The 24,341-nt window shown below is 46.8% G+C and overlaps 2 protein-coding genes across 7 annotated transcripts; one reads left to right on the top strand and one right to left on the bottom strand.

Moving 5' to 3' along the window:
* Positions 1-83: 83 nt before the first annotated feature.
* Positions 84-4,948, bottom strand: RPL15 (ribosomal protein L15). 2 transcript variants are annotated; one of them, XM_062607180.1, is made up of 4 exons: positions 4,819-4,948; positions 3,743-3,924; positions 2,423-2,559; positions 84-444 (listed from the first exon to the last, which is right to left on the bottom strand). In XM_062607180.1, the coding sequence occupies exons 2-4, from the start codon at positions 3,912-3,914 to the stop codon at positions 139-141; spliced, it is 615 nt and encodes a 204-aa protein (XP_062463164.1). In that variant the 5' UTR covers positions 3,915-3,924; positions 4,819-4,948; the 3' UTR covers positions 84-138. The 2 variants fall into 2 exon arrangements, with proteins under 2 accessions (XP_062463164.1, XP_062463165.1); XM_062607181.1 differs by having other exon boundaries at positions 3,743-3,927; positions 4,819-4,899.
* NKIRAS1 (NFKB inhibitor interacting Ras like 1) lies at positions 4,927-21,310 on the top strand. 5 transcript variants are annotated; one of them, XM_062607182.1, is made up of 5 exons: positions 4,927-5,054; positions 5,506-5,585; positions 6,209-6,335; positions 17,956-18,197; positions 20,967-21,310. In XM_062607182.1, the coding sequence occupies exons 3-5, from the start codon at positions 6,242-6,244 to the stop codon at positions 21,204-21,206; spliced, it is 576 nt and encodes a 191-aa protein (XP_062463166.1). In that variant the 5' UTR covers positions 4,927-5,054; positions 5,506-5,585; positions 6,209-6,241; the 3' UTR covers positions 21,207-21,310. The 5 variants fall into 5 exon arrangements, with proteins under 5 accessions (XP_062463166.1, XP_062463168.1, XP_062463169.1 ...); XM_062607183.1 differs by having other exon boundaries at positions 4,943-5,069; XM_062607184.1 differs by lacking the exon at positions 6,209-6,335.
* Positions 21,311-24,341: the final 3,031 nt, after the last annotated feature.

Genomic DNA, 24,341 nt, shown 5'->3' with positions numbered 1-24,341 from the left:
AAAAGCATTTCAAAACTATGGCAATGACTTAACTCCTGGAGAATCCTACGTTTCTCCACATAAACCAAGAAGCAGCAGAAGCATTTGTTAAATTCAACAACCCGCGTGAGCTTTATTAAATTGTTACACAGACAGGAATTAACGGTAACGGTGCAGCTGCAGCGTATTGCGTCTCCTCCAGGCAGCACGGCGCGAGCCACCGATGGTGTGGTGGAACTTGTGGCCCTTGCCAAGGCCACGACTCTTCCGCCCGGCTGATGTCAGCCCACGCATCTCCCTGTGCTTGTGGACAGGCTTGGTGATCCATTGGGTGTCAGGGTTGCGCCTGATGGTCTTGTGGAAGGGATCAATCAGGATCACTTCAAAAAACTTGTATGTGGAATCTTCACCGACCCAATAGGAGTTCAAGACTCTGAGAGCCCCACAGTGACGGCCAGCACGTTCCTAGAGGGAAAAAAGAATGCAGAGGATATAAAATCATGGATGCAGAGCACTCTTCATGCAGAAAAATGAAACTCAAACCTAAAGTTTGGTATAGGTGCTAGAAATTTAAAATTGCCTCAAGCAACCCTGTCTTCCTCAAAGAACTGCTCCCCTTCCAGATGCAAAGATGCTAGAAAAAGTAATAGCTGAAAGGAATGTTGTATTAAAAAAAGGCTGCCTGGATTCCTACATTAAATGGGTGTGAAATGTGTTTTAAGGTATGTAAGGAGCAAGGTGCTTGGTGGATAAAAGAAAGAGCTACTTTGTACACAGAAGCACAGAGTCAGTAAATATCCAGCATTAAAAACAACTTTCACATGTAGATGGAAAGCACAAGTTGCACTTGGAGCTACAGTCATGAAAGACTGATTAGTTTGGACATCCAAAGCTGAAGGGGAGAAAGGTGGTTCTGCAGAGAATAAGCCTACACTGACAGGAGAAAAGGAAGAGCTGATGTAACTAGTCTTTGTTCCACTGCTGGCACGTTAGTGTTTGCTATTCCTATCCTCACTTGTGGTTGGAAAAAAGGAGTCTTAAGTTTAGAAAACAGAAGCAAGCAGAAAATACCGATTATGTAACTCCATCTGCCTCCCCATCAAGGATACTCCTTATTTAAACACTAGAAGTGGGTTTAATCATACAACTTGATCATCACTGTGGGAAAATATGAACCAATGAAGTCCACCCATCTTCTATCCCAATGGGATCCCAACCCATTGCTCCAGTCTTCTGGTAAACTGCACTTGCCTATTTTCTGCATAAGTAATAAAATTCTATCAAGTCCTTGTTTTATTCTAGCAGGTGAAAGCAACACATGTATTAAATATTAAAACACCATCAAGCAGCTTCTATGTGGGAATGGTAGCTGCAGTGGAAGTTTTACATTTCTATTTGAAATACATACCTCTTCCAAAATAGAAGATGTCAGAGTCAGAGAACTTTGAATTAAAACTGAGACCAAATAACCTCTTCCATGAGCTATTGCCACAAGTGAGTGTGTAACTGGCTATCAGCTATCAGAGAACAGCATATATGAAGAACATACCATGAGCACTCAAAACACAGAACTGCCTTTTTAATTTAAACTGTGTTTCCTTCAAATTAGTATGTCCCATTTGTGTTTTGTTTCCCCCACTTTACAAAACCCCACCATATTCAAACTGCTGAAGTCAGCTGTGAATGGTTTTGAAGTCCTGGGAACAGAGAAGTCTTCTGCTCAAGACAGAAAGGCCAAGAGAAGACTTCATTCTTTCGTCTCTTTTTTGAGAGTACAGACTACTATTAATTCTAACGCCAACACTACTACTGTGACCTTACAAAACTTATAAAGATCTCATTGAATGGAAGCTTCTGTTTGAAGTATTTTGGCAGGTAACAACATCTTGCCTAAAAACAAGTTAGCTACCAAGCTTTGTGCCTGGGAGGTACCAAAGTTTTTAATGAAGAACCAGAAGGTCTCTGGCATGCTACAGGCTTTAAGATAGGAACTCCTCTGTACTATGTAGAAGGACCACTACCTAAAGCTGGTAATACATACAGCATGGCAGGGAACAGAGGTGGGATTTAGTGAAATCAGACCTGAGCATATCTGAATTATTTCTTTTGCCTTACCCTTTTTTTTTAACCAGGGTTTATACTAGTTGTATGTCTGTTTTTCACCAGAATTATTGTGGCAAGCTTTATAAGTAAGTGTACACTATGAACATCAATAAAACACCTACGTAGTACTTCTCCCAGACAAGATTTGTAAACAGCTTTTTCATTCGTCTCAATAGTTTTTCAAGACACTCCTGAGGGTCTCCTGCCATCAGCATTCAAGATTTTTACCAGTGACTTGGGTTTTGGTTTGTTTTTTTTTTCTGTCCCTTGAGTATTTTCAGCTTTTACAGACCAAGACCTCCCTAAAGCCAAGTGTTTGAGCAATAATCAAAATAGTCACCTCTGCTACAGACTGAAGACTCCGGGCAAACTTTAGCTGGTTAACACCATGATGCACAGGTTTACCATAGGTTGCACCTTTCGGGACTGGGCGTTTACGACCACCACGGCGAACACGGACACGGTAGATAACATAACCTAAAAGAAATGATAACTTAGGAACTAGAGGAATTCTGGAGTGTAGCAATTTTGATGCCCATACGGTATTTCCAACCCCAAAAACGACATGAAATGCTGCAGAATTAGGTCACTATACCAGTCTGCACCAAAAATCTACAACTGGAGGTGGCCATCACAAAATGATTTTGTTATTTCTATTACAACTGAGTAAGGGAAGTGATAGCCTTGTTTGTTGCTACTGTTTTTCAGCTCCAAACCACAGCTTACAGCACCTTTTAACACCACACTCACAAACACACTAAGAACAGCTACAGCTACACTGTAACACAAACAACCACCCCAAACACAACAGCCCATATTCTGATCGTAGCAAGTACAAGCCATCCACAAGCCTTGCTGAAATCTCCTCACTGAAAATTAGGGAGTTCGTTTTGAAAGTTTACAAACAGTAACAGAAGCGTAGATTCTTCCCTTTCTGTTTTTATACTGAACATTTCAAACTGTTCCAAGGATTTCATAGAATCATGGAGTGGTCTGGGTTGGAAGGGTTCTTAAAAGCTCAGCTAGTTCCAGCCCCTCACCATGGGCATGGACATCTTCCAGCAGACCAGACTGCTCCAGGCCCTGTCCAACCTGGCCTTGAACACTGCCAGGGACAGTGCAGCCACACCTTTGCTGGGCAGCCTGTGCCAGGGCCTCACCACCCTCAGAGAGAAGAGTTTATTTAATACCTTATCTAAATCTACCCTCAAGTTACAGACAGAAGGCCGTTTTCCCCAAGTTTCTTTCACTGACCAGTAACTGTTCACCATCTTGCTTACTCAAGCACATACAGCTGTAATACAGTCAGAGTAATGCATGACAAAACCTGGGCAGAGAAAGGACACCCCTCAAACTGAAGGTACCAAAAGCACCAGTCAACTTTGCACCAGTAACACAGCACACAAACAATTAAAACCAAAGCCCACTTGATCTCCATCTGCCAAAATGGCCACAGAAGGTGTGAATTCAAAGCTACATGATGTTTTAGGCTGTGGTCACTGCTATCAATTTAATACATTTATAACATTAAGTTCACTTTATGCAGTACACCAGTTTCTTGGGGAGTATTTCAGCTGTCACTTAAGGAAGGAAGAAAACTGGCATAAAACCAGTCCACTCCATTATGAAGCCCATGGACATGACCTCTACATCTCATTACCTTGCTTGGCCTTATATCCCAGCCTGCGAGCTTTGTCTGGTCGGGTGGGCCGGGGAGCTCGATGCAAGGCAGAGAGCTGGCGGTACTGCCAACAGCGGACACGCAGGAGGAACCGCATCACATCCGACTGCTTTTTCCTCCATAGCTCCTGGATGTACTTGTAGGCACCCATGTTTGTCTACCTGCTGAATTGAGAGGTCAGTAAGTAACATGCACCACATCTAAATGCAAACTCCTGCGAAGAGGGGAACTGCGTGAAACCATATATGCAGCACCACTGAAACGGGATACCCTCAAGCTGTTTTATACCACTGCCATGTCTGCTACCATGGCTCACACATGGCTAGTCTCCAACATGACACAGGGCTTTTACTTCCTTTTCATGTGTTAAGCCTTAAAGTCCTCAGCTGAGAAATTCTGAAATGCGTGAGAATCTAGTTAACATCTGAAACAAGTTGTAAATATTTACCTGTAAGGAAGCATATGAGAGTGGTGTGGTCTTTATTCTCACGTGTTAATTACCCCTAAAAATATCTGAGCTCTCACACACCTGCAGCAACCAGCAGCTGGAAGTGAACTCCATCAAATCCTGTCCCCCCAAGTCACCATCAGCAAAATGCAATTTACTTATACGCACAAAAAAAGGCCCGTTCACGTACGATTTTCCATACCCCTCTTCTCCCTACCCCCCCAGCTACGGCCCAGCTCTTCCCGTCCCAAGCAACTCCATCTTTACGATTACACTGACACACAACACCGCAAACCCGGAGCCAACCCAGGCCGTACAATCTGTAACCACCCGCTGCGCTGCGCCGCTCGGTCTCCCGCTCACACCAGCCAGCGCTGCGGGCCCCCTCCCCGCCCCACACCGCGGGCAGCCCGCCCGCCCACCGCGACACGGCGCAGCCCACAGGCCCTTCGTAGGCCTCCCTGCCCCCGCGGGGTGCAGAGAGCCCCTTCCCGCGGGAGCGGCCACATGGCGGCCCGCCGTGGCGGCAGTGGGGCGGGAGGATGGGTGCGTCCGGCCCCGGATGGATGCGGATTGACGGAACGGCCAAGCACAAACCCACCCTCACCTGATGGCGCCCAGCACCGGAAAGGAAGAAGCCTGCTGCCCACAACCCCTTGCGGCGGCACCACGCTTCCGGCCGCCGCCGCGGTGCCTCATGGGTAGCGTAGTCCTGAAGTGGGAGAACTGCCCGGCCACTCTCCTCGTCCCGCCCCGGCCGGGCCCGGCCTCCGCGCCTGCCAATGGGCGGCAGGGGCGGGACTGGTCCCGGCTCCATGGGGTCCCGAGGGAAGCTGTGCCCAGGTGCGTGGGGGGGAGGTGGGAGACACGTTAAATTATAACGGGGGAGAGGGAACCAAAACAGCCCTAAAGCCTTTGGGGGAGGTGGGGAGGGAGCCAGCCGCCGGTGCCGCAGGCCTAAGGGGCTCTGTGGCAAGGGCCGTGTGACAAGGTGAGCGTCTGCCCGCGCTGGGGCCGAGGCCCTGGCTCTGCCCGTTCCCGTTGTGCTCCCGTCTCTCCTGCGTACCGAGCGTTTCTGTGCCTTCCCTTCTCCCCGGCACTAGCAGAGGTGAATTGTCAGGCCTAGGGAAGAGGCCTGGTGCTGAGGGGACTTTGTCCCGCTTTCTGCAGCGTCCTCAGTGTGCTGCTATGGAGGTAGTGGGGAATCAAAGCTGGAATTAGGCTTTCCCTGACTGAAAGGGCCTCCTGCTTTGCGGTGGGGTGACCTCTCCATCTTTTGGTGTATGTTTTGCAGGGCACCCTGGCTTGTGAAGCGTCACCTGGCTAACCTGGAATTGAAGCAGGACAACACCAGCCCCTCCTAGTCCTAACAAGGTACTCCGCAGCTGTGTCTGGGGCAAACTGCTTCAAGTAACAAACTCAGAGTTAGGGCCCATGGCCGGCTTCTGGAGGCCTCCTGCTAGGACCAACCCCCACCCATCCAAACTGACTTAAAGCAGATGAAAACCCTGCTTTTGCATTTGCTTTCCTGTGTTTCTGCCTTTAACACTTCTATTTTTGAGCTCATAGCCTGTAAAAGCTAGAATCTTTCTATGTATGAAATAAAAGGGAAGGTATTGCTGTTTTGCTGCAGTTCCAGAAGCCATCCTGATCCCACCAGGTACCATCAGGCCCACTGCAAACCCACGAAGCCAGTAACGCAGGTCTTTCAGCATACACACACCAACAAACACAGCCTTTGCCCCAGAGGGATAACACAGCTTCAGTCTCCCCAGGCCTGATGCGACAAGTGTTGAGGCTGCGGGCAAGCATCATCAGCAATGGCAGCAGCATAAAACCTGAGAAAACGGTGTGGGAGGAAACTCTAGTCCTAAAAATACCGGCTCTGGGGGGGGAGCTGTGCCTCTCAGCAGCCGCTGCTTCCCACTTTGCCTCTCACCTTTTGTGGGCTTCATTTGTGCCTGGTGCCAGGCTCACAGACTCCTGTGTCTGCACAGGGCTCGCCTGCTGACTCTGCCCTCTTGGGAAAGATGGGAAAGGGCTACAAGGTGGTGGTGTGTGGAATGGCCTCGGTGGGAAAGACTGCGATTTTGGAGCAGCTTCTCTATGGAAAGCACACTATTGGTGAGATATTTTTGCTTTTTTTGCTTCCTTTTCCAGCATCTTGCTCTGCGTGTTTCCCAAAAACACAGTAAAGGAGGACTGCAAACTGCACCGGGTGAAGGAGGAAATTAATGTGTGTTTGTTGCATCTCTGGGCAGTTTTTGAAATTCATAGCCCCTTATTTACCCATTTTTAAACAAGGCTTGGAGAAGAACCCTTTTTGTGGTGTTCCCAGTTAGAAAATATGTGAATGCTTAGAAAGAAACAAACACAGAAAAGTAGATGATGTGCTTGCTGCCTGTTTACATAAGAAATATCTCATTCCCTGCAAGATGCTGTAGATGCCTGAAAAGTAAATAGATCTCTTCTGATGAGTGGAGAGACTGTTCAGACTTTTATTCCGTCTCCTTAAAGCTTTATTTTGCTTGGGTTTGGCTGATATTTAATCAAAGTGCTGGAAAGAAAACCAGTTCAGCCGTAGGTCCCATGCTGTGTGCTGAACTTCAAGGGCCAAGCTTGGAGTTCTGAAATAAATCCTCCCATGGAAAAGGGCCTTGGGAGAGGAGCATGGGATGTGTGAGACTTGCTGTGCACAAAAGAAAGGTAATGAAGGCAAAGCCATCTTGTTTCCCTCTGTTTCCACATGATTTGTCTAAGAGAGGAAGCACAATGATCAGCAGGCTGGCAAAATATTCCTGCCTCAACTAGGAACAGGTGCTGGCACCAGGGGTGAATCTTAGGGCTTTGACAGAAGATATCTAGTCAGTTTGTATCTTTTCCTTGGGCTGGTAAGTGAAGTGGACTTGGAATGAGTTATTGGATAAACACTAGGGTTTCTAGAATGGTGCTTTGCAGTCACTGTGCCTTTAAAATGTGTGGATGGGAGGAATTTGCTGGCAAAGCGTGATACAGAACTGTGTGCTCATGCCCTTGTTTCAAAGGATTTCCTCTAATATTGCAGTAACGTCTGTTTCCAGCATCCTACTGAGCCCTACGCACGTAGCCCTGTGTAGCTTTCAGCGTGAAGGTTGCAAAGCCTGCAGGCTAAAGGTTTTTCCCATTGCCACTGAGCTGCCACTCCTCTGCAGGGGGCTGGGTGGCTATAACAGACACCCAAGCAGCATGAGCAAGGCCACATTACTTAAATCATATTGCCTTGCATTACTTCCTGCCCCGGGCTCCTATTAATGACCCAGGCAGGAAGGATATTCGGGTGTTGCTGATCAGAGGAGCTATTTATGGAGCCAGTCATGTACATGATTATACAGCGTCATGGGTATTGGCTGACATAACCGGAGGGAGGCCTTGTGCCCAGGGTTTAGCTGCGGGTGTCCCTCTGTCACTCCTGAATGCTCTGCTCCAACTCAGCCATTGTGCAATGCGAACTTCCCCCCTCCCTTCCTTAAAAATATTAGTTTTCTTTTCCCACAGCACTGCTCTTATTTTTCGGAGTTAACAGTAAGGGGAGGAGCAGCTGATAGCAGAGGAGACAAGGAGGAAGGTAGTCTTCTGTTTTCTATTATTCTGGTCAAATCTTATTCCCAAGACATTTAGAGAAAGAGGGAAAATAGCAGAGCTAAGATGAGAGTATGCAAAGGGCTCATATGGAGCCATTGCAGACCCAAGGGACAAGCAGCAATGTCCCAGCACGTGTGCCATCAGGCATATTTTGGGGTATGGACTGATATGTTGGTATTCCTGGCAGTCCTGCTGAGTGGTCACTATCCTCCCTGCCTCTTCCTCAGCCCACAGACAGTTCTGGCAGAGGGTGCTGGGCTGCTGAAAATGGTTCCCAGAAGATCTTTAGCTACTGCTCCAATCTGTATTAATTTAACCCTCAAACTGCAGAAGCAGGACACCACTATAAGGGTCTCACTGGGCAAGGATGGAGTTTGAATGACAGTGAGTCTTTGATTGCTCCTTAGCTGAGCTGCTTTACACTGCACGGACTCATTGCTGCTGCCATTGTCACAGGGGTGGCCCCTTCACGCTTAAAATGTGATTACTGAATCTTGATCCTTGAGCTCCAGAAAGTTGGCATATACATCTTGGCTGCTGGCCTCTCTGGCAGGAGGCGAAAGGGACTAGTGTGTTTGCTGAAAGCCTGTCTGTTCAGAGCCAGTCAGTAAGGCAGCCCAGCGGGTATGGCAACGTGGACACAAGCTGTTCCAAAACCTGTGCTTCCTGACTGACGTCAGGAGCAGCTCTGCGGCTGGTCTGAGGGCCAGAGAACCAACGCATGGAGTCTTTCCATTCCTGGTGGCATCCATATCCTCCTCCTAGTAACAAGAAGCATGCTCAAACTTGGTTGTAGGCTCAGAGCAGCACAGGTTCTGGTGCCAACCTCTGTGATGTCCCAGCCACTGACATGGGGATCTCCTTGTGGCTGTAATCATCTGTGAGACTGTGTCAGTGCTCAAATGCCTCCTGTTGACTTTGCTGTCAAAAGGAGTGGTGGCAGAGCTGCTATCAGGGAAGTGATTAATGTCCTTGGAGGTTTCAGGTTGCTATATAAAGCCCTTGGCTTTGAGCCTATGCTCCTGGCTGCGTACTTGGTCATGGTGCTGTAAACCTAGCTGTGCTTTCTTTTCCTAGAAAATGTGCACCTTCAGCTCTCCCTGGCTTGTCACAAATTAAGTCCCTAAGTTCTGCGTTTCTTACATGGTCAGCAGCTGACACTCTTGGAAAGGCACTCAGATTGCTTGAGGTCAAAGAGGAAAAAGTAGTCAGGAGGGAAGAATACCCCCAGAATGGAATATCTGTCCCTGGACCGTGTGAGCAACAATGTGTAGTGCGACACACCTTTGTGCTGGGCTTTAAAATTGCAAGAGCAGCTGTTTGTTTAGCATGAGAAAGGAAAGGGCAAAAAAGTGAGAGAAACAGAGATGCATAAAGTAACATGTAGAATCATAGAATAGTTAGGGTCAGAAAGGACCTTAAGATCACCTAGTTCCAACCCCCCTGCCATGGGGAGGGACACCTCACACTAAACCATCTCACCCAAGGCTTCGTCCAACCTGGCCTTGAACAATGCCAGGGATGGAGCATCCACAACCTCCCTGGGCAACCCATTCCAGTGCCTCACCACCCTCACAGGAAAGAATTTCCTCCTTATATCCAATCTAAACTTCCTCTGTTTAAGTTTTAACCCGTTACCCCTTGTCCTGTCACTACAGTCCCTAATAAACAGTCCCTCTCCAGCATCCCTATAGGCCCCCTTCAGATACTGGAAGGCTGCTATGAGGTCTCCACGCAGCCTTCTCTTCTCCAGGCTGAACAGACCCAACTTTCTCAGCCTATCTTCATACAGGAGGTGCTCCAGTCCCCTGATCATCCTCGTGGCCCTTCTCTGGACTTGTTCCAACAGTTCCATGTCCTTTTTATGTTGAGGACACCAGAACTGCACACAACTCCAGGTGAGGTCTCACAAGATCAGAGTAGAGGGGCAGGATCACCTCCTTCAACCTGCTGGTCACGCCCCTTTTGATGCAGCCCAGGATACGGTTGGCTTTCTGGGCTGCAAGCGCAGACTGCCAGCTCATGTTCATTTTCTCATCAACCAACACCCCCCAAGTCCTTCTCTGCAGGGCTGCTCTGAATCTCTTCTCTGCCCAACCTGTAGCTGTGCCTGGGATTGCTCCCACCCAGGTGTAGGACCTTGCACTTGGCATGGTTAAACTTCATGAGGTTGGCATCAGCCCACCTCACAAGCGTGTCAAGGTCCCTCTGGGTGGCATTCCTTCCCTCCAGCGTATCAACCGAACCACACAGCTTGGTGTCATCGGCAAACTTGCTGAGGGCGCACTCAATCCCACTGTCCATGTCAGCGACGAAGATGTTGAACAAGACCGGTCCCAACACCGATCCCTGAGGGACACCACTCGTTACTGGTCTCCAGTTGGACATTGAGCCATTGATGACGACTCTTTGTGTGCGGCCATCCAGCCAGTTCTTTATCCACCGAGTGGTCCATCCATCAAATTGATGTCTCCCCAATTTAGAGACAAGGATGTCGTGTGGGAGAGTGTCAAACGCTTTACACAAGTCCAGGTAGATGACATCAACTGCTCTACCCCTGTCCATCAGTTCTGTAGCCCCATCACAGAAGGCCACCAAATTGGTCAGGCAGGATTTCCCCTTAGTGAAGCCATGCTAGCTGTCACCAAGCACCTTGTTGTTTTGCATGTGCCTTAGCATGCCTTCCAGGAGAATCTGCTCCAAGATTTTTCCAGGCACAGAGGTGAGACTGACTGGTCTGTAATTCCCTGGGTCATCCATTTTCCCCTTCTTGAAAATGGGGGTTATATTTCCCTTTTTCCAGTCATCAGGAACTTCACCTGACTGCAATGATTTCTCAAATATGATGGCCAGCGGCTTCGCAACTTCATTCACCAGCTCCTTCAGGACCCACAGATGGATTTTATCAGGTCCCATGGACTTGTGCATGTTCAGATTTTTAAGATGGTCTCGAACCAGATCCTCTCCTATAGTGGGCCTAAGGTCTCCCTTCTCACAGTACTTGTGTCTGCCTTCCAAGACTTGGGTGGTGTGGTCAGAGCCTTTGCCAGTGAAGACCGAGGCAAAGAAGTCATTCAGAACCTCAGCCTTCTCCAAATCCTGTGTAGCCAGTACTCCTGAGAGCTTCCTGAGGGGGCCTACGTTGTCCCTCGTCTGTTTTTTATTTGATATGTTCCTGTAGAATCCCTTCCTGTTATCCTTAACATCCCTAGTCAAGTTTTATTCTAACTGGGCCTTAGCTTTCCTAACCTGGCCCCTAGCTTCCTGGACAGCATCCCTGTACTCTTCGCAGGCCTCCTGTCCTTGCTTCCACCTTTTATAAGCCTCTTTTTTCCTTCAAAGGCTCCTCAGCAGCTCCTTATCCATCCAAGGAGGTCTCCTGGCCCTCCTGCTGCACTGCCTTCTAGTTGGCATGCAACACTCCTGAGCTTGTAGCAGGTGATCCTTGAATATCAACCAACAGTCTTGGGCCCCCCTACCCTCTAGGGCTAAATCCCATGGAACCTTACTAAGCAGGTTAGCCTCTCTGGCTAAGCTGATACAAGGAATGAGACAAAACCTGAAAGCAGATGTTTGTAATGGGTGCAGATTTAGCTTTGAGTCATGCAGGGACTATATTGCCACGGTCAGGCCGAAGAGTTGTTAGGGCTTGCTCTGCTTGGCCTAAGCTCTCTTGGGGGGGCTAACAGAGTTCCTGGTTTGACTTTGGCACAGGACATGTCCATAAAGAGGATAGGTGTTTTTCCTTAAGCAGTGTCCCTGTTCAGTTGTGGTGCAGAAAGGAGTCTTCCTTCTGCCTTTAAACTATCTCTGGCCCCTTATCAGCTCAACAGGAGGAGATGAGAAGGCTTCCTGTGGATTTTCCTTATCTCTGCCTCCTGGCTGTGTAAATAGCTGGTGTGGTCAGGTTATTCATAAGTAGCTACTTCAAATCATCTTACCAGCTAGGAATGAAAACATATATTGCTGTGGTAAAACCCATAATGGAAGAATTTGCCTTATTTGGTCTCATCTGAAGGGATTTTAGGTTTTGGCTTTCACAGCTCCAAAGCTATGGAAGCTAATTAACCAAATTGCGTGTTCTTGTATCTTTGTTTCTTATATCAAAACTACCTCATGATAGAGCTGCAGCCAGCTTAACATTTTAGAAATGGATGAAAACGGAGCTGAATGTATGCAACTAAGGGTCAGAATGGTGCCCACTACTTGGTTGGACCAGTACTTAACTAGCAGCTACATCTAAATAGACCAGCTCTTGCTGAGGCCTGTCCAGCTCTTCTCCAAGTCAGGGATACTCTGATATGTTGTCATTTGAGATGTAAGAAAGCAAAGCATGTTATCCTGCAGTTTACAAACACAAGGGATAGCATGTTTTAGGAGGTCTTTGCTAAGTTCCTGCTTTAAAAAGGGAAGGTGAAAATACATACAAGACTTAAAAAAGTACCCTAAGAAGACACAAAACATGCTCTGACTTTATGTTCAAGAGTCCCTGAGGAACTTCTGAAATTCCATCCATCTTGAAATTTTGCTATATTTTAGTATTTGCAATATCTCTGCCTTGCTCAGGCTGTGTGCTGTATTTATTAGTATATTGAGCCTTTCCTGATTGGGAAGCCACCAGGGGTTGAAACACCACTCAATTTATGACTGAAGCTTCCCCTTGCAGTTCCTCTGTGGCAGCAGTTGGTAACATAGATGAAGACCTTTCTGTGTCTCCCAAGACCTGCACCAGCTATAGTAGGCACTAGAGAATGGCATCAATCTCCTGTCTATCCTTCTTTTCCCTCCCTAATTTTTTTTTCATCTTTAGTTTCCAAAGAAACCGCAGGATTGTTCACTGCAACCGTTGTTAGTTCCCCTTTCCCCCCATAGCTTCGGAACATGAAAGCTAGTTCCATCTGCCCATTCATCTGTGTCACAGCAGTGGATGTCTCACAATATGCTTCTGTAAATTTAAAAGAACTGATAGCAGGAAGGAGAGGAAGGGCAAATAACAATACTCTCCTGCAAGGGAAAGCTGCTTGAGCCGGTAGCAGTCTGCAGGGCAGTCACTCCACAGCACAAGCTGCCTTTGCCCACCCAGCTAGTGCAGGTGGGAGGATGCCCAGGTGTCCTGGGTTCAGCAGTAGCAGTCATTTTTCCCCTTCTTGGTAGCTGGTGCAGTGCAGTGTTTTGACTTTCAGCTCGGGAACAGAGCTGATAACAAGTGATGTTTTGGTTTGGCCAAGGACTTTGTGAGCCTCATGCTCTGCCAGGGAGGAGGGGAAGCCGGGAGGAAGCAGAGACAGGACACCTGACCCAAACTGACCAAAGAGGTATTCCATACCACAGCACGTCATGCCCAGGATGTAACTGGGGTTAGCCGGAAGGGCTGGGAGTCTGCAGGGTTGGAGGAGGTATCGGTCAGAGCTTGGTCGGGCTGGGGGGGGCGAGTTATCGGTCGGCTGGTGGTGAGATGATGTATTCTCTTCCCTTGTTATTTCCTTTATCATTATTATCATTGGTGGTAGCAGTAGTGATTTGTGTTATACCTTAGTTACTAAACTGTGCTTATCTCAACCCGTGGGAGTTGCATTCTTTTCGATTCTCCTCTCCGTCCCTCCGAGAGCAGGGAGAGGGCAAGAAAGGGGGGGAAGTGAGCGAACGAATTACCTGTCTGGGTTTAAACTACGACAGTTCTTTTTGGCGCCCAACGTGGGGCACGAAGGGTTGAGATAACGACAGATTTGACTGGATTAATAGTCACTCGTCACAATGCTGATTTATTGGCTCTCAGAGTTGTTTCGCTTGATCTCACAGCTTCAGAATGTTGTAACTTACGTAGAGCCGGTATTTGCTGTGATAGTGTTTATCAAGTATGGGGCCTGGGCTAAGGTTCTTGTCTCACTGTGCTTTATGGCAATGGCTTGTAATACGGGCGGGCTCCAGCAGCAGGGCGGGACGGACGTGGCCGTGGACTTGTACCTGGCCGTCCGGCTGCTCTTCACCGTCCTGGCCCTCACCCTACTCTCCATCTTCGTGAGGCTGCGGGGAGCCGAGGGGGAGCGGCCCCGGGAGCCGGCGGCAGCCGAACCGGCCCGGGAGAGCGGCCCCGGGGACCAAGCGGCGGCGGGAGCGGGGCCGGAGGCCGCGAGGGGACGGCTGCGGGTGGAGGAGGTCGGGGCGGTCGAGGAGCGGAAGGAGGCGGCTGCCGAGCAGCGGGAGAAGGCGGCGGAGGAGCCGAGCCCCGCGGCCGAGCCGAGCCCCGCGGAGGAGCCGAGCCCCGCGGAGGAGCCGAGCCCCGCGGAGGAGCCGAGCCCCGCGACGGCCGAGAGCATTTCCCGGAAGCCGCCCGCTGAGCCCCAGGAGGATGCAGGGGACCGCGCAGCATTTCCCAGCAAGGCAGAGGGGGAAGAGCTGGACTCAGGAAAAGAGAAGCTGGTGGTGGGAGAGCCGGCAAGCACAGCAGCTACACCAGCCCCAGTGACAAGCACAGCAGCATCAACTGAGAGTTCTGAAGGTTTTGAATGGCCTTTGGGTGTCCTTGGGACCTGCCTGCTGATTGTGGTGGGGATCAGCATGTTGGCACACACACAGGCTGTGTTCTACCCACAACCATTTTGTCTGATCTCAAAAGTTAAGCAGAGTCGGGTTTGGGTCTTGTCTGGGGTTAGACGACAATACAGGGGGACCAAGAGGTTTTCCCCAAGGCTGCACAGCCAGGAGTGGCAGGGTGTGTGTGACAGTATGGGCAAGTATCTAGTCCACTGGGCCCCTCCAGTGCTTTGGAAGCACCGGAGATGGAAGGCAGCTGTATGGAGTCCCCAGCAACAAGCTGCAGAAACTGCTGAAGGGGACAGTGAATTATTTTAAGCCTGGTGGGCCCATGGCACTTCAGGCCATCAGAGCAAAGATGCAACATAGATATGGACTCATGATCGAGGGGTGGACTTAGCAATGGACACTATTGCCCAGGTTATTCACGAGTGTGAACACTGCACACAGTCTCTCCTGCTCTGGAAGACTGTTACAAGAGATGGAGCCTGACATCATGGACCAGATGGACTCAGCAGCTTTATAGGGACTGGTCCATGCACTAAGATAAGAGTGCACTGAGATAAGAGTGATGGTATATTGAAAATGTGGGATCTGAGCATGACGCGAATGGTATGGAATAAGGGGTGGATAATGTCCTGGGTTCAGCAGTAGCAGTCATTTTTCCCCTTCTTGGTAGCTGGTGCAGTGCAGTGTTTTGACTTTCAGCTCGGGAACAGAGCTGATAACAAGTGATGTTTTGGTTTGGCCAAGGACTTTGTGAGCCTCATGCTCTGCCAGGGAGGAGGGGAAGCCGGGAGGAAGCAGAGACAGGACACCTGACCCAAACTGACCAAAGAGGTATTCCATACCACAGCACGTCATGCCCAGGATGTAACTGGGAGTTAGCCGGAAGGGCTGGGAGTCTGCAGGGTTGGAGGAGGTATCGGTCAGAGCTTGGTCGGGCTGGGGGGGGCGAGTTATCGGTCGGCTGGTGGTGAGATGATGTATTCTCTTCCCTTGTTATTTCCTTTATCATTATTATCATTGGTGGTAGCAGTAGTGATTTGTGTTATACCTTAGTTACTAAACTGTGCTTATCTCAACCCGTGGGAGTTGCATTCTTTTCGATTCTCCTCTCCGTCCCTCCGAGAGCAGGGAGAGGGCAAGAAAGGGGGGGAAGTGAGCGAACGAATTACCTGTCTGGGTTTAAACTACGACACCAGGGATGCCAGAGAAGGAAAGGAGATCTGGGATCCTTGTGACAGGAGGATGGGGTGTTAAAAGGCACCCTCCTAGGATAATGGGCTTTCCTAACTAGTTTTGCTGCTAGTATAACAGCTTGCCTGGCACATAAAATTATAGCATGGTTTGGGTTGGAAGGTACCTTAGAGATCAAGTTCCAATCCTCCTGCCATGGGCAAGGACACCTTCCACTAGACCAGGTTGCTCAAGCCCCATCCATGTTTGAATGGAGACCACAAAAGTGTTTGACTGGGATGGTACTGACAAGAATTGTAAATATTGGCTAGCATGTGGTCTGGGCTTTAGAAGCAGGGCCTAGAATATGGTGACACAGGTACGTCTAAAAATTATCTGTGTTTGCTTAGGAATCTACTTGCATATACTCCCTCCTGCAACGTACATAGGTGAAGCTTTACCTCTGGAATCTGCTACTGATGCATAAATTCCAGCTGCCTCCAAAGTGCCCTCCCCATTTCACATCAAAATTTATTGCTCTATTCTGCTGACTTAAGTGCTGGGTCTTAATTTTTCACTTAATTTTCAAGTAGGTTGTTAAAAGACATAGTTTTCACTGCCACTTTTAATGCCATTAAAAAGAGACCATCAGAGGAGAAGGTGGATATATTAAAGACTGCTGAATTACAGTGCATCATTTAGATGGTAAAAACCTGTACAACATTATTGCTTTCTAAGTAGAAAACTTTGGTAGTTATGGTTCATTCCTTCTTGCCAAAGTAGTATTTACTGATGCTAGGTATTTCCTTGACCTGTCTGTACAACACAAGGACGCAAAGCAAGAATATAGTGCTTTATCTATAGAAGAGTGCTATATCCAGAAAGGGCTTTGTTACTGCTTTGGTCTTAAGAAATGCCCTTGTAACACATTCTCCAGCTACATGGAATGTGTTTGTGCCTCCTCTTCTTATTAACCTTTGTTTTGTCCTTCTGCTCGCAGTTTTGCTTTTGCACATTAGCATGGTTATATTTGGAGGTGAGGGAAATTAATTCGTTGCAAACCTAATAAGAGTTTGATCTATGATGACTGCACAGAGAGGGGCAAAAAGAACAGCTTGTGCCACTTTCCTGCACAGGAATGCTGCACACATCATGGGAAATGGTCAGTGTGGGTGGAATGCTTCAGCTTGTTTGTCAATGTGAAGTACTCTGAATAGTGTCATTGAATGCAGAAAAATCCTTATTTTCACAGGGCAAATAATCCCTGGTGTTTTCTTAAACAATGCACTAATATGGCCCCTTTTTGGCACACAAAGACAATAAAACAGAACTAGTTGCTGTAGCCCTGCAAAGGCAAACAGTTCATGCATACAGGAGTGCAATGGAGGCAAAAAGGTGGATTCCAGAGGGTTTATATGGATACTTAAAACCAACTCTGAAAGTGGCCCAGTGACACTGTACATAGTTTGCTGGGACCTGTAACCTTATGCACCCACATCCAGGGGGAACACAAAGCTAAGGTGATCTATGTGTTTTCAGGTTTGGCTTGGAAAAAGTAATTTTAATTAGTTCAAAGTAAGAGGTCTTGAATTACCTCACGTTTACCATGAGGAGAGGAAGCAAGGAGAGCCAGTCTGCAGATAGTTACCATGGAGCAGGTGATATATATATATAGATATATATATATATGAAAGCTTGTTACCTTGTGTGTGCTCTTACCTTGCAGTAGATGAGCTTGCTTCTATTAGCAAATCTGAATCATTTTAAATCCCTAAGGGGTGGAAAAAGCTCACTGTGTATTTGAGTAAATATAACATGCAAATTTGCTTGCATGCAAACTTCCCCTTCCTTTTCTGGCTTGATTTTACTTGTTGGTTAATTGTACCACCAATACACGTTCATTTCCAGAATTATTCTTTTGGCTTCTGCTTCTGCTGTATGATCCGGCTCAGTATGAAGCAAAGAAGTAGGCTCAAGATGTTAGTACTTGACTATGTGGTGTTCCTTGGCTGTTCTTCCAAAAGGGTATGTTTGGGCAGGCCCATTTGCAGCATGTTTGGCACAGAACCGGTACCCTGGGTGGTTGGAGTTTGGGAAACCTAGGAGGAGAGCTATGTATCTTATCCTATACTGAATGTGCATGTTGCATAGGTTAATTTCACAGGCATAATCATGTGTTCACATATTAGATGGTTGTATTTATGCAGTGTCGCTATTGTAAATAGCTGGTGCAGTGATCTATAAATACAGTCCTTCATGGGGATGTCAGGCAAGGCTGAGTCCAGGTCAAGTCACTCTGGAAAACATGCACTGGAAGCTATTGCTAGGTAAAAGCCTGCTGTACTTCAAATAATTCTTATAGTGGTGCTGTACTTACACCAGTTGAACTTTCCTGCTTGTTTTAAAACAGGTTTAGAAGAGGGTGCCACAATGGAAGATGTGTATTTGGCATCGGTGGAAACAGACCGAGGTGTGAAGGAACAGTTACGGCTTTATGACACCAGGGGTCTGCAGGAGGGCGTAGAAGTGCCAAAGCACTATTTCTCTGTCGCTGATGCCTTCGTTCTCGTGTATGCTGTGACCAGCCTCGAAGCTTTCCAAAGAGTGGAACTGCTCAAAAAGGAGATTGATGTCTTTAGAGACAAAAAGGAGGTAAACTCATAGTGCTTAACTGCTTGGCTTATAGCTATATCAGTGATAGAAAATTAAGGTTGCAAAGCAGAGAGTTTGTTTCTTTAAAGCTTGCATACAAAGGAAAATGAATGTACCCATAGCCGTGGGCAATCCAGCAAAAGGAAGCTTTCTCATGCTGGGGAAGCCTAATTCACATGCCATGCAGGTCATGCAAAAGAATGTGGGATTTTTTTTCCTCCTTACTTCATCTACTGAGCTAAAATTCAGTTAACTGAATGCACCAGCCAGGATACTTATGACTAATAAAACATATGGTCTACAGCAGTGCAGTTCATACATTTTTTTTTAGATATTGTACATGGGAAGTCAAGTGCATAGAATAATGTTACGAAGGGCATTATCTTTGTTTGTTTTGTATTCATGTACTTGATGGCTTACAAACTAGTGTAATTGACAGTGGGTCTCCCAGACATTAGTCAATTGGCAAAGCAGCTTTAATGTATTTTAACAACCATATTGAATCAATTCAATTGTGTGAAATGACTGCTCTATTTTCCCTTAGAAAGCAGCTAGTGTTTTCAGCTGACAGTGTTCCAGCTTAGCTAAACAAATATAACTTGCATGTGGCATTAGCATTATGGCTTTTCCTACAGTATCTTTATGTTCTCTAGTAGTTTTTCCTGGTAAATGTCTTTAGCCTACAGCTTTCCAAATGTCTGGTTTATGCTGTTAAAAAAAATAATAGAAGCTCATGAAGAATTAATTGGATAATGGTAGGGGGAGAGACTTTCCAAAAATGTATCTCGTTTAGTACTGACAGCACATAGGGTGGTGGAGGAAGGCAGGCTCCAAGGCTGACAGCAGCCGAATGTGCCGTCAGGGGAGAGTTATGTTAGCTTGTAGGGCTGGTGTGAGCTGCAGGCCGTCACATATAGCAGGAGTCTGGGAGTCAATCACAACTCCCCTGCAGGGCAAGGAAAGGTGGACAAGCAGGAAGTTTTGCTCAGGTGCTGTGTTTTTTTGAGGGCCCCATGAGTTACTTTACAGCATGTTGTAATGCAGAGAGCGAATCACAGCCCAAACAGGATCCATGTCTCTCTCTCTTCTATGTTACCTGCCAGAACTCCTCTCTTGTTGCATGCAGGTATTTTAGAAAACAGCCAATTTGTTTATCCTTTGGCAGAGCTTAAAAGTTTTGATCTTGACTAAGGATGGCATAGTTGAGAAAGTGGTGCCCACAATAAGCTGGATAACTTAGTTTTATTTCTGTGATTTATAGTCCATATATAATAGGCTTTGAAACATAGACAGAAGGTGAGCTCAGGAGTCCTAGCTTAAAAAAGCAACAGCAGGCTCAAAGCTTGGGCTGTGCTAGAAAGCATCCTCAACTGAATGAGGGATCTATCTCACATGGTGCTTCTGAGCTGGCAGAACTTCACCTTGATGAGTGACACAGTCGCCTGTTGCATGGCAGATGACAGAAAGCACTGATGGCTGGTTCCTTGCCTCTGCTCTCCAGCACCCACCTTAAAGCCTGGCCAAATTTTATGCTAAATAGAGTTTGTGTTCTCTCATAATGACAGAGTTTAACCATAGGTAAAATTCAGTTGAAGCATGTGGTAAATGCATATGAAGATTTTAGCTTCTTTCAAAGCTTTCTCAGAGGGAAAACACATTTTCCTGAACACCCTAGGCTGCTATGGAAAGGAAAGAAAGCCTCAGACCTCACAGGAACAGGACAAACACCTCTAGCGGCTAAGAAAAAGACATCCTGGAATTAGCTTGATGAACAGGAAAGAGCATGCAGGTGTGGCCACAGCAAAAAACCCAAAGAAGAATTTATCACTTTGTCAAACCACTGGTGTAGAGTTGAGACCAGAGTTTGACTAAGGACCTTGAACTCTAAATGTAGGCATGGTTTCTCTTGGGAGCTGATGCTGGTAACACGTTTTTAGAAAATGGTTAACTTAAAATAGCAGGAGCAGTAACTGTAAGTGGCCAGCACCACCTTCAGCACTTCCTAGAACTGAAGTACCAGGCAGGCCACTGAGCTCAGCCACACTGTACTTCCTTGGTGATACAGAAGTCACTGGATGGATCATTACAACTAAGGCTGTGTTTTGAAACAGCTGTGCTGCTCTAGTTAGCTAACCAGCTGCTCTTGAAACTGCTTCTGAGAGGATGGTGCTTATCTGACCCTTGCAGCAACAGAAGACTGTCCCGATAGGTCCCTCTGGTGGCTTTCCATGCGTGCAGGAGTGGGCAGCTGGCTGGGCTGAACAACAGCTCAGCCTGCCCGGGCTGCTGGCACAGGCTGCCTTCTGGCACAGTTGGCTTTATTTGTATTGTGGGCTTGGTTAAAACAAGCTGGGCAAAATCCACAGCTGTGGGGTCCAGGCTCTCTCTGCTGCCACCGCCTCTCAAGCATCTGCTGCTCTGACCTACTCAGATGTCATGTTCTTATCATTTGTATCGGGCAGGTCAGTTGCCAAGTAAATGGAGAATAGGGCTGTTTAACTTTGGCTCTCGTGGGCATTGCTTCCCTTCAAGCAACTGGGGGGGTAGAAGTCCTGCATATCCTATGATTAAAACCAGCTCCCAGCCCACATGTAGATGAGGCTAATTAGAATCCCAAACCCTGATCTTCCAAACTACACACAGTTTATCTTGTGCTAGTGCTGAGTTAAAGAACAGGTCTGAACTGTGTTGCTACTTGCCTGTTGTTGAAAAGAGCTGTGAGTGGTGCATGCGTTTTGTACAAAGCTTACGCTTTTGTTTTGTTTGTAGGTAACAGTTATTGTCCTGGGAAACAAAACTGACCTCGTGGACCAAAGGCAAGTGGAAACAGAAGCAGCACAGCAATGGGCAAGGGCTGAGAAAGTGAGACTGTGGGAAGTGACTGTAACAGATCGGAAAACACTGCTTGAGCCCTTCACCTTCTTAGCTAGCAAACTCTCTCAGTCCCAGAACAAATCAACATTTCCCTTGCCTGGAAGGAAGAGCAAAGGGAATAACTGTGATAACTAAGCTACCTAAGCTGCCAGGTCACTGTCTAAGTCCTTTCTGTGCCATGCTTCTCACAGTTTCACTTAAAGCAATAATCTCATTCAGGAATAAAATCTGCAAGTTTATCGCTAAGAGGTATCTTTTCTTCTCATGGCCTTGGCTTGGTAAAGTCACTGGTGATAAAAGCCCTAAAAAGCATTTCATGAGAAGAGTTATCTTGTAACAAGGGTTATGGAGGAGGGGAGGATGGGTGGAAACCTCTCTAGTTGGAGCTTTGACTGTGCCTGGATACAGCTATGTTGAGGGACAAATCAACAAGCTTATTAAGCAATCCCCCTGCAGAGCTATAGCAGAGCTATAGCCTCTAGTTACAAATAGTACTGGCTGCAATAAAGCATTCAGCTTTAAAAAGAGGATATGTTTTTAATGGCAACAGTCCTTTTACCTTTGACTTTAAACAGGGCCACAGGGCTTTTTGATGCTGCAGGAGGCTGAGTTCAGTGTGTTGCTGCAGAAAGTTTTGGGGCAGGAGGAACAACTACCAGCAGATTGAGCTGCTGAAGTTCTGCTACTGTCTGAAAGATAAAAACAAAGAAAAAAACCCCCAAATCTTGTGGGAGAGACTAGAACAGATCTACCCTGACACGAAACTTGTCAGCAAAGTCTGGCAAGTAGTGCTTTCAGCTCAGGAATTTATTTGTACAAACCAGAGAAGCTCTCAGAGCACTCATTAGCTTAACTGCGACCTGAAGGACGACATAGCTGTACATGGTTTTGTTCCAGCATGTCCAGTACAAATCAGTCACATTCACATTAGTGATAATTTTGATGAGAAACTAAATGGAGCAATGTTGTATGCAGGAGGTGCTGCCTGGGCTCTGCTTAGTGCATTGCATAATACTCCTACCTAGCCATTCAACCCAGCTGCAGTAACCCACGCTTGGTATGAAGCTACAGGCTGGATAACAAGTGGTAATACTTTGTGAGAGTGTAGGATGTTGCCTTTTGGGTACATCCCCATGGCAAATGCCCAGAAATACCCATACACATGGCCTTGGTCCAGCAGCAGGATCACAACTGCACGTGCTGTGTTTGAGTCTCCATGCTGGTAAACCTGTGCTGTAGGAACCTGCTGTTCTAGGTCAGCCTGTCAGTGAACTAAACAGAATTGGATAGAGGGACAGAATGAGCAACTGTTCACAGACCAGACAGCTTTCAGCCTCTAACAACCTCTTATACTGGAGAGAGGGAGTGAACTGAAGTACTCATTTCCCTCATTGTAATGAAAATACTTTTAAGTTGTTATGAGTTGCATAACATAAGTTGGGACTTGAGTTGCATGTTATGGGAACTACTGTAGCAGAAACCCCTTGTTGATAGCCAGGCTAGGAGCAAGGAGTTCATTGCAATGTTATATCCTATAACCTGGCCCAAAGGGATCAGGGGTGGAGACTGTAATGGAAATCCATTTTCCACTAAATTAATATTGTTTTGAATAAATACTGAGAATTTCACTGTAAGCCAGCAAAACCATGAGTAATATTTGCACTGTGATACCATAACTGCTAAATAGAGGTGTGCTTAATAATCACAATTAAACTGTGTGCTTCTAGCATTGCTCTTTCTGAATACTGACACATGAAGTCCATCAGCATTAATGATGTCAGAGCAGCATTACGATTCACTAAAAATTAAGCAGGATGCCTAGCTTTATAATGAAGGTAAACAAAACTGTTTATGTGCTTTGCTCAATACAGTTTGGATTGCTGCGGCCAAGGAATGAGATAAGAAAGCAATTATGAATGAGCAAGCTCCTGTAATGCCCTGCTAGAAACATACAATTGTTTCCATTGCAACACTGCAGCTGAGTAAGCACTATAACACGACCTCCCTCAACTTGGCTAGTAGTAGTCATTGTCCTCAGTGATGCTGCAGAACAACACTCCCTCCTCACTCATTTCCTACCAAGCACACGTCTTCTTGAGGCTTCTCCCTACGCAGAAGACTGCATCTGCCTGCGTGCTAGGTAAGTGGGGTGACTTCAGAGCAGCAGTGGTTCATCTCCTTGCTGCAACCTCTCACCAAGGAATTGGTTATGCTCTTCCTCTCAGCTCTGTAGAACCCCTCTTCTAGAAGGGACTCAATTCAGCTTTGATCAACCAAAATAAGCGAAGACCTCTGCTACCTGCACATTGCCACTGAAGCTGACTCTTGAGCCAGTGGAGTGCAGGTTGACAAGAACTGACTTAAAATGTGTGGAGATAGAAATAACAGAGGTGACTGGTTCCTGCCCAGTTCTGCATCCTGCAGACTTGGTGCCCATTCAACTGCCAAGGCTGATGTCACCTGTAGGCTGCCAGAGCTGTATTGTACAAGATCAGCTGGGTCACTCCCTCCCCTGGACACTCAGGACTTGACAATGTCTTAGGAAAGGCAAGAGGGAAAGGGATTGTCTGAATGGCAAAGGCCATTTTTCCAAAGAGGTTACAAAGAGGTAAATATGTTATCTTTGATTTGTTTAAATTCATTAGAAACAAGTTTAAATCATTTTGGGCATTCACATAAACAACCACCACCCACTGTTTTCTTTCATAGGCTTATTCTGCTGCTTTTTAAGTACTCAAATCAATTTCCTTTCTAAATACCATAGTATTTTATTGACAAGTGGTGGAAAATGTAGCATCTCCTCTGCAATCCACACACAGTGGCTGGTACCAAGTAAAAATTAAACTCACTGTAGTACAGTTTTACATAGGGTTAACAAGTAAAGTACAGAATATAATGTAGTAGCTATAGGGCAGAATATGTATCTTGTTTTTACTATGCCACTGACTCAAAACCTGTCCAAGGTCACTGGGATCACTTCCCTACTACAAAGCTAGACAGTCCCTTCACAGGATAATGGAGAAAAATTACTATAAAAAAGAAAAAATCAGTGAATCATTTTTCTCTGTTGCTTTTAAACTTCTGTCCTGCTGAATAAACTGTGCTGATCAGTCACCCCAGATCAGCTCCCTCCCCATGGCCAGCTACAACAGCTGATTTAGCATGTCCTGGTAGCACGAAGCAAGGAGTTGACAAAAACCTACTGAGATGAAGCCATTTACCTCTTCATTCAGTGAAGGAGAGGAGGAAACTGTTGCCAGAGATGCTCCC

Source organism: Pezoporus occidentalis, unplaced genomic scaffold (genome assembly GCF_034315485.1).
Source record: "Pezoporus occidentalis ecotype Australia unplaced genomic scaffold, CSIRO_AGI_Poc_V1 ctg120, whole genome shotgun sequence".
Classification (NCBI taxonomy): Eukaryota; Metazoa; Chordata; class Aves; order Psittaciformes; family Psittacidae; genus Pezoporus; species Pezoporus occidentalis.
The sequence above is the reverse complement of the archived record's forward strand: the minus strand, read 5'-3'. Positions and strand labels throughout refer to the sequence as shown.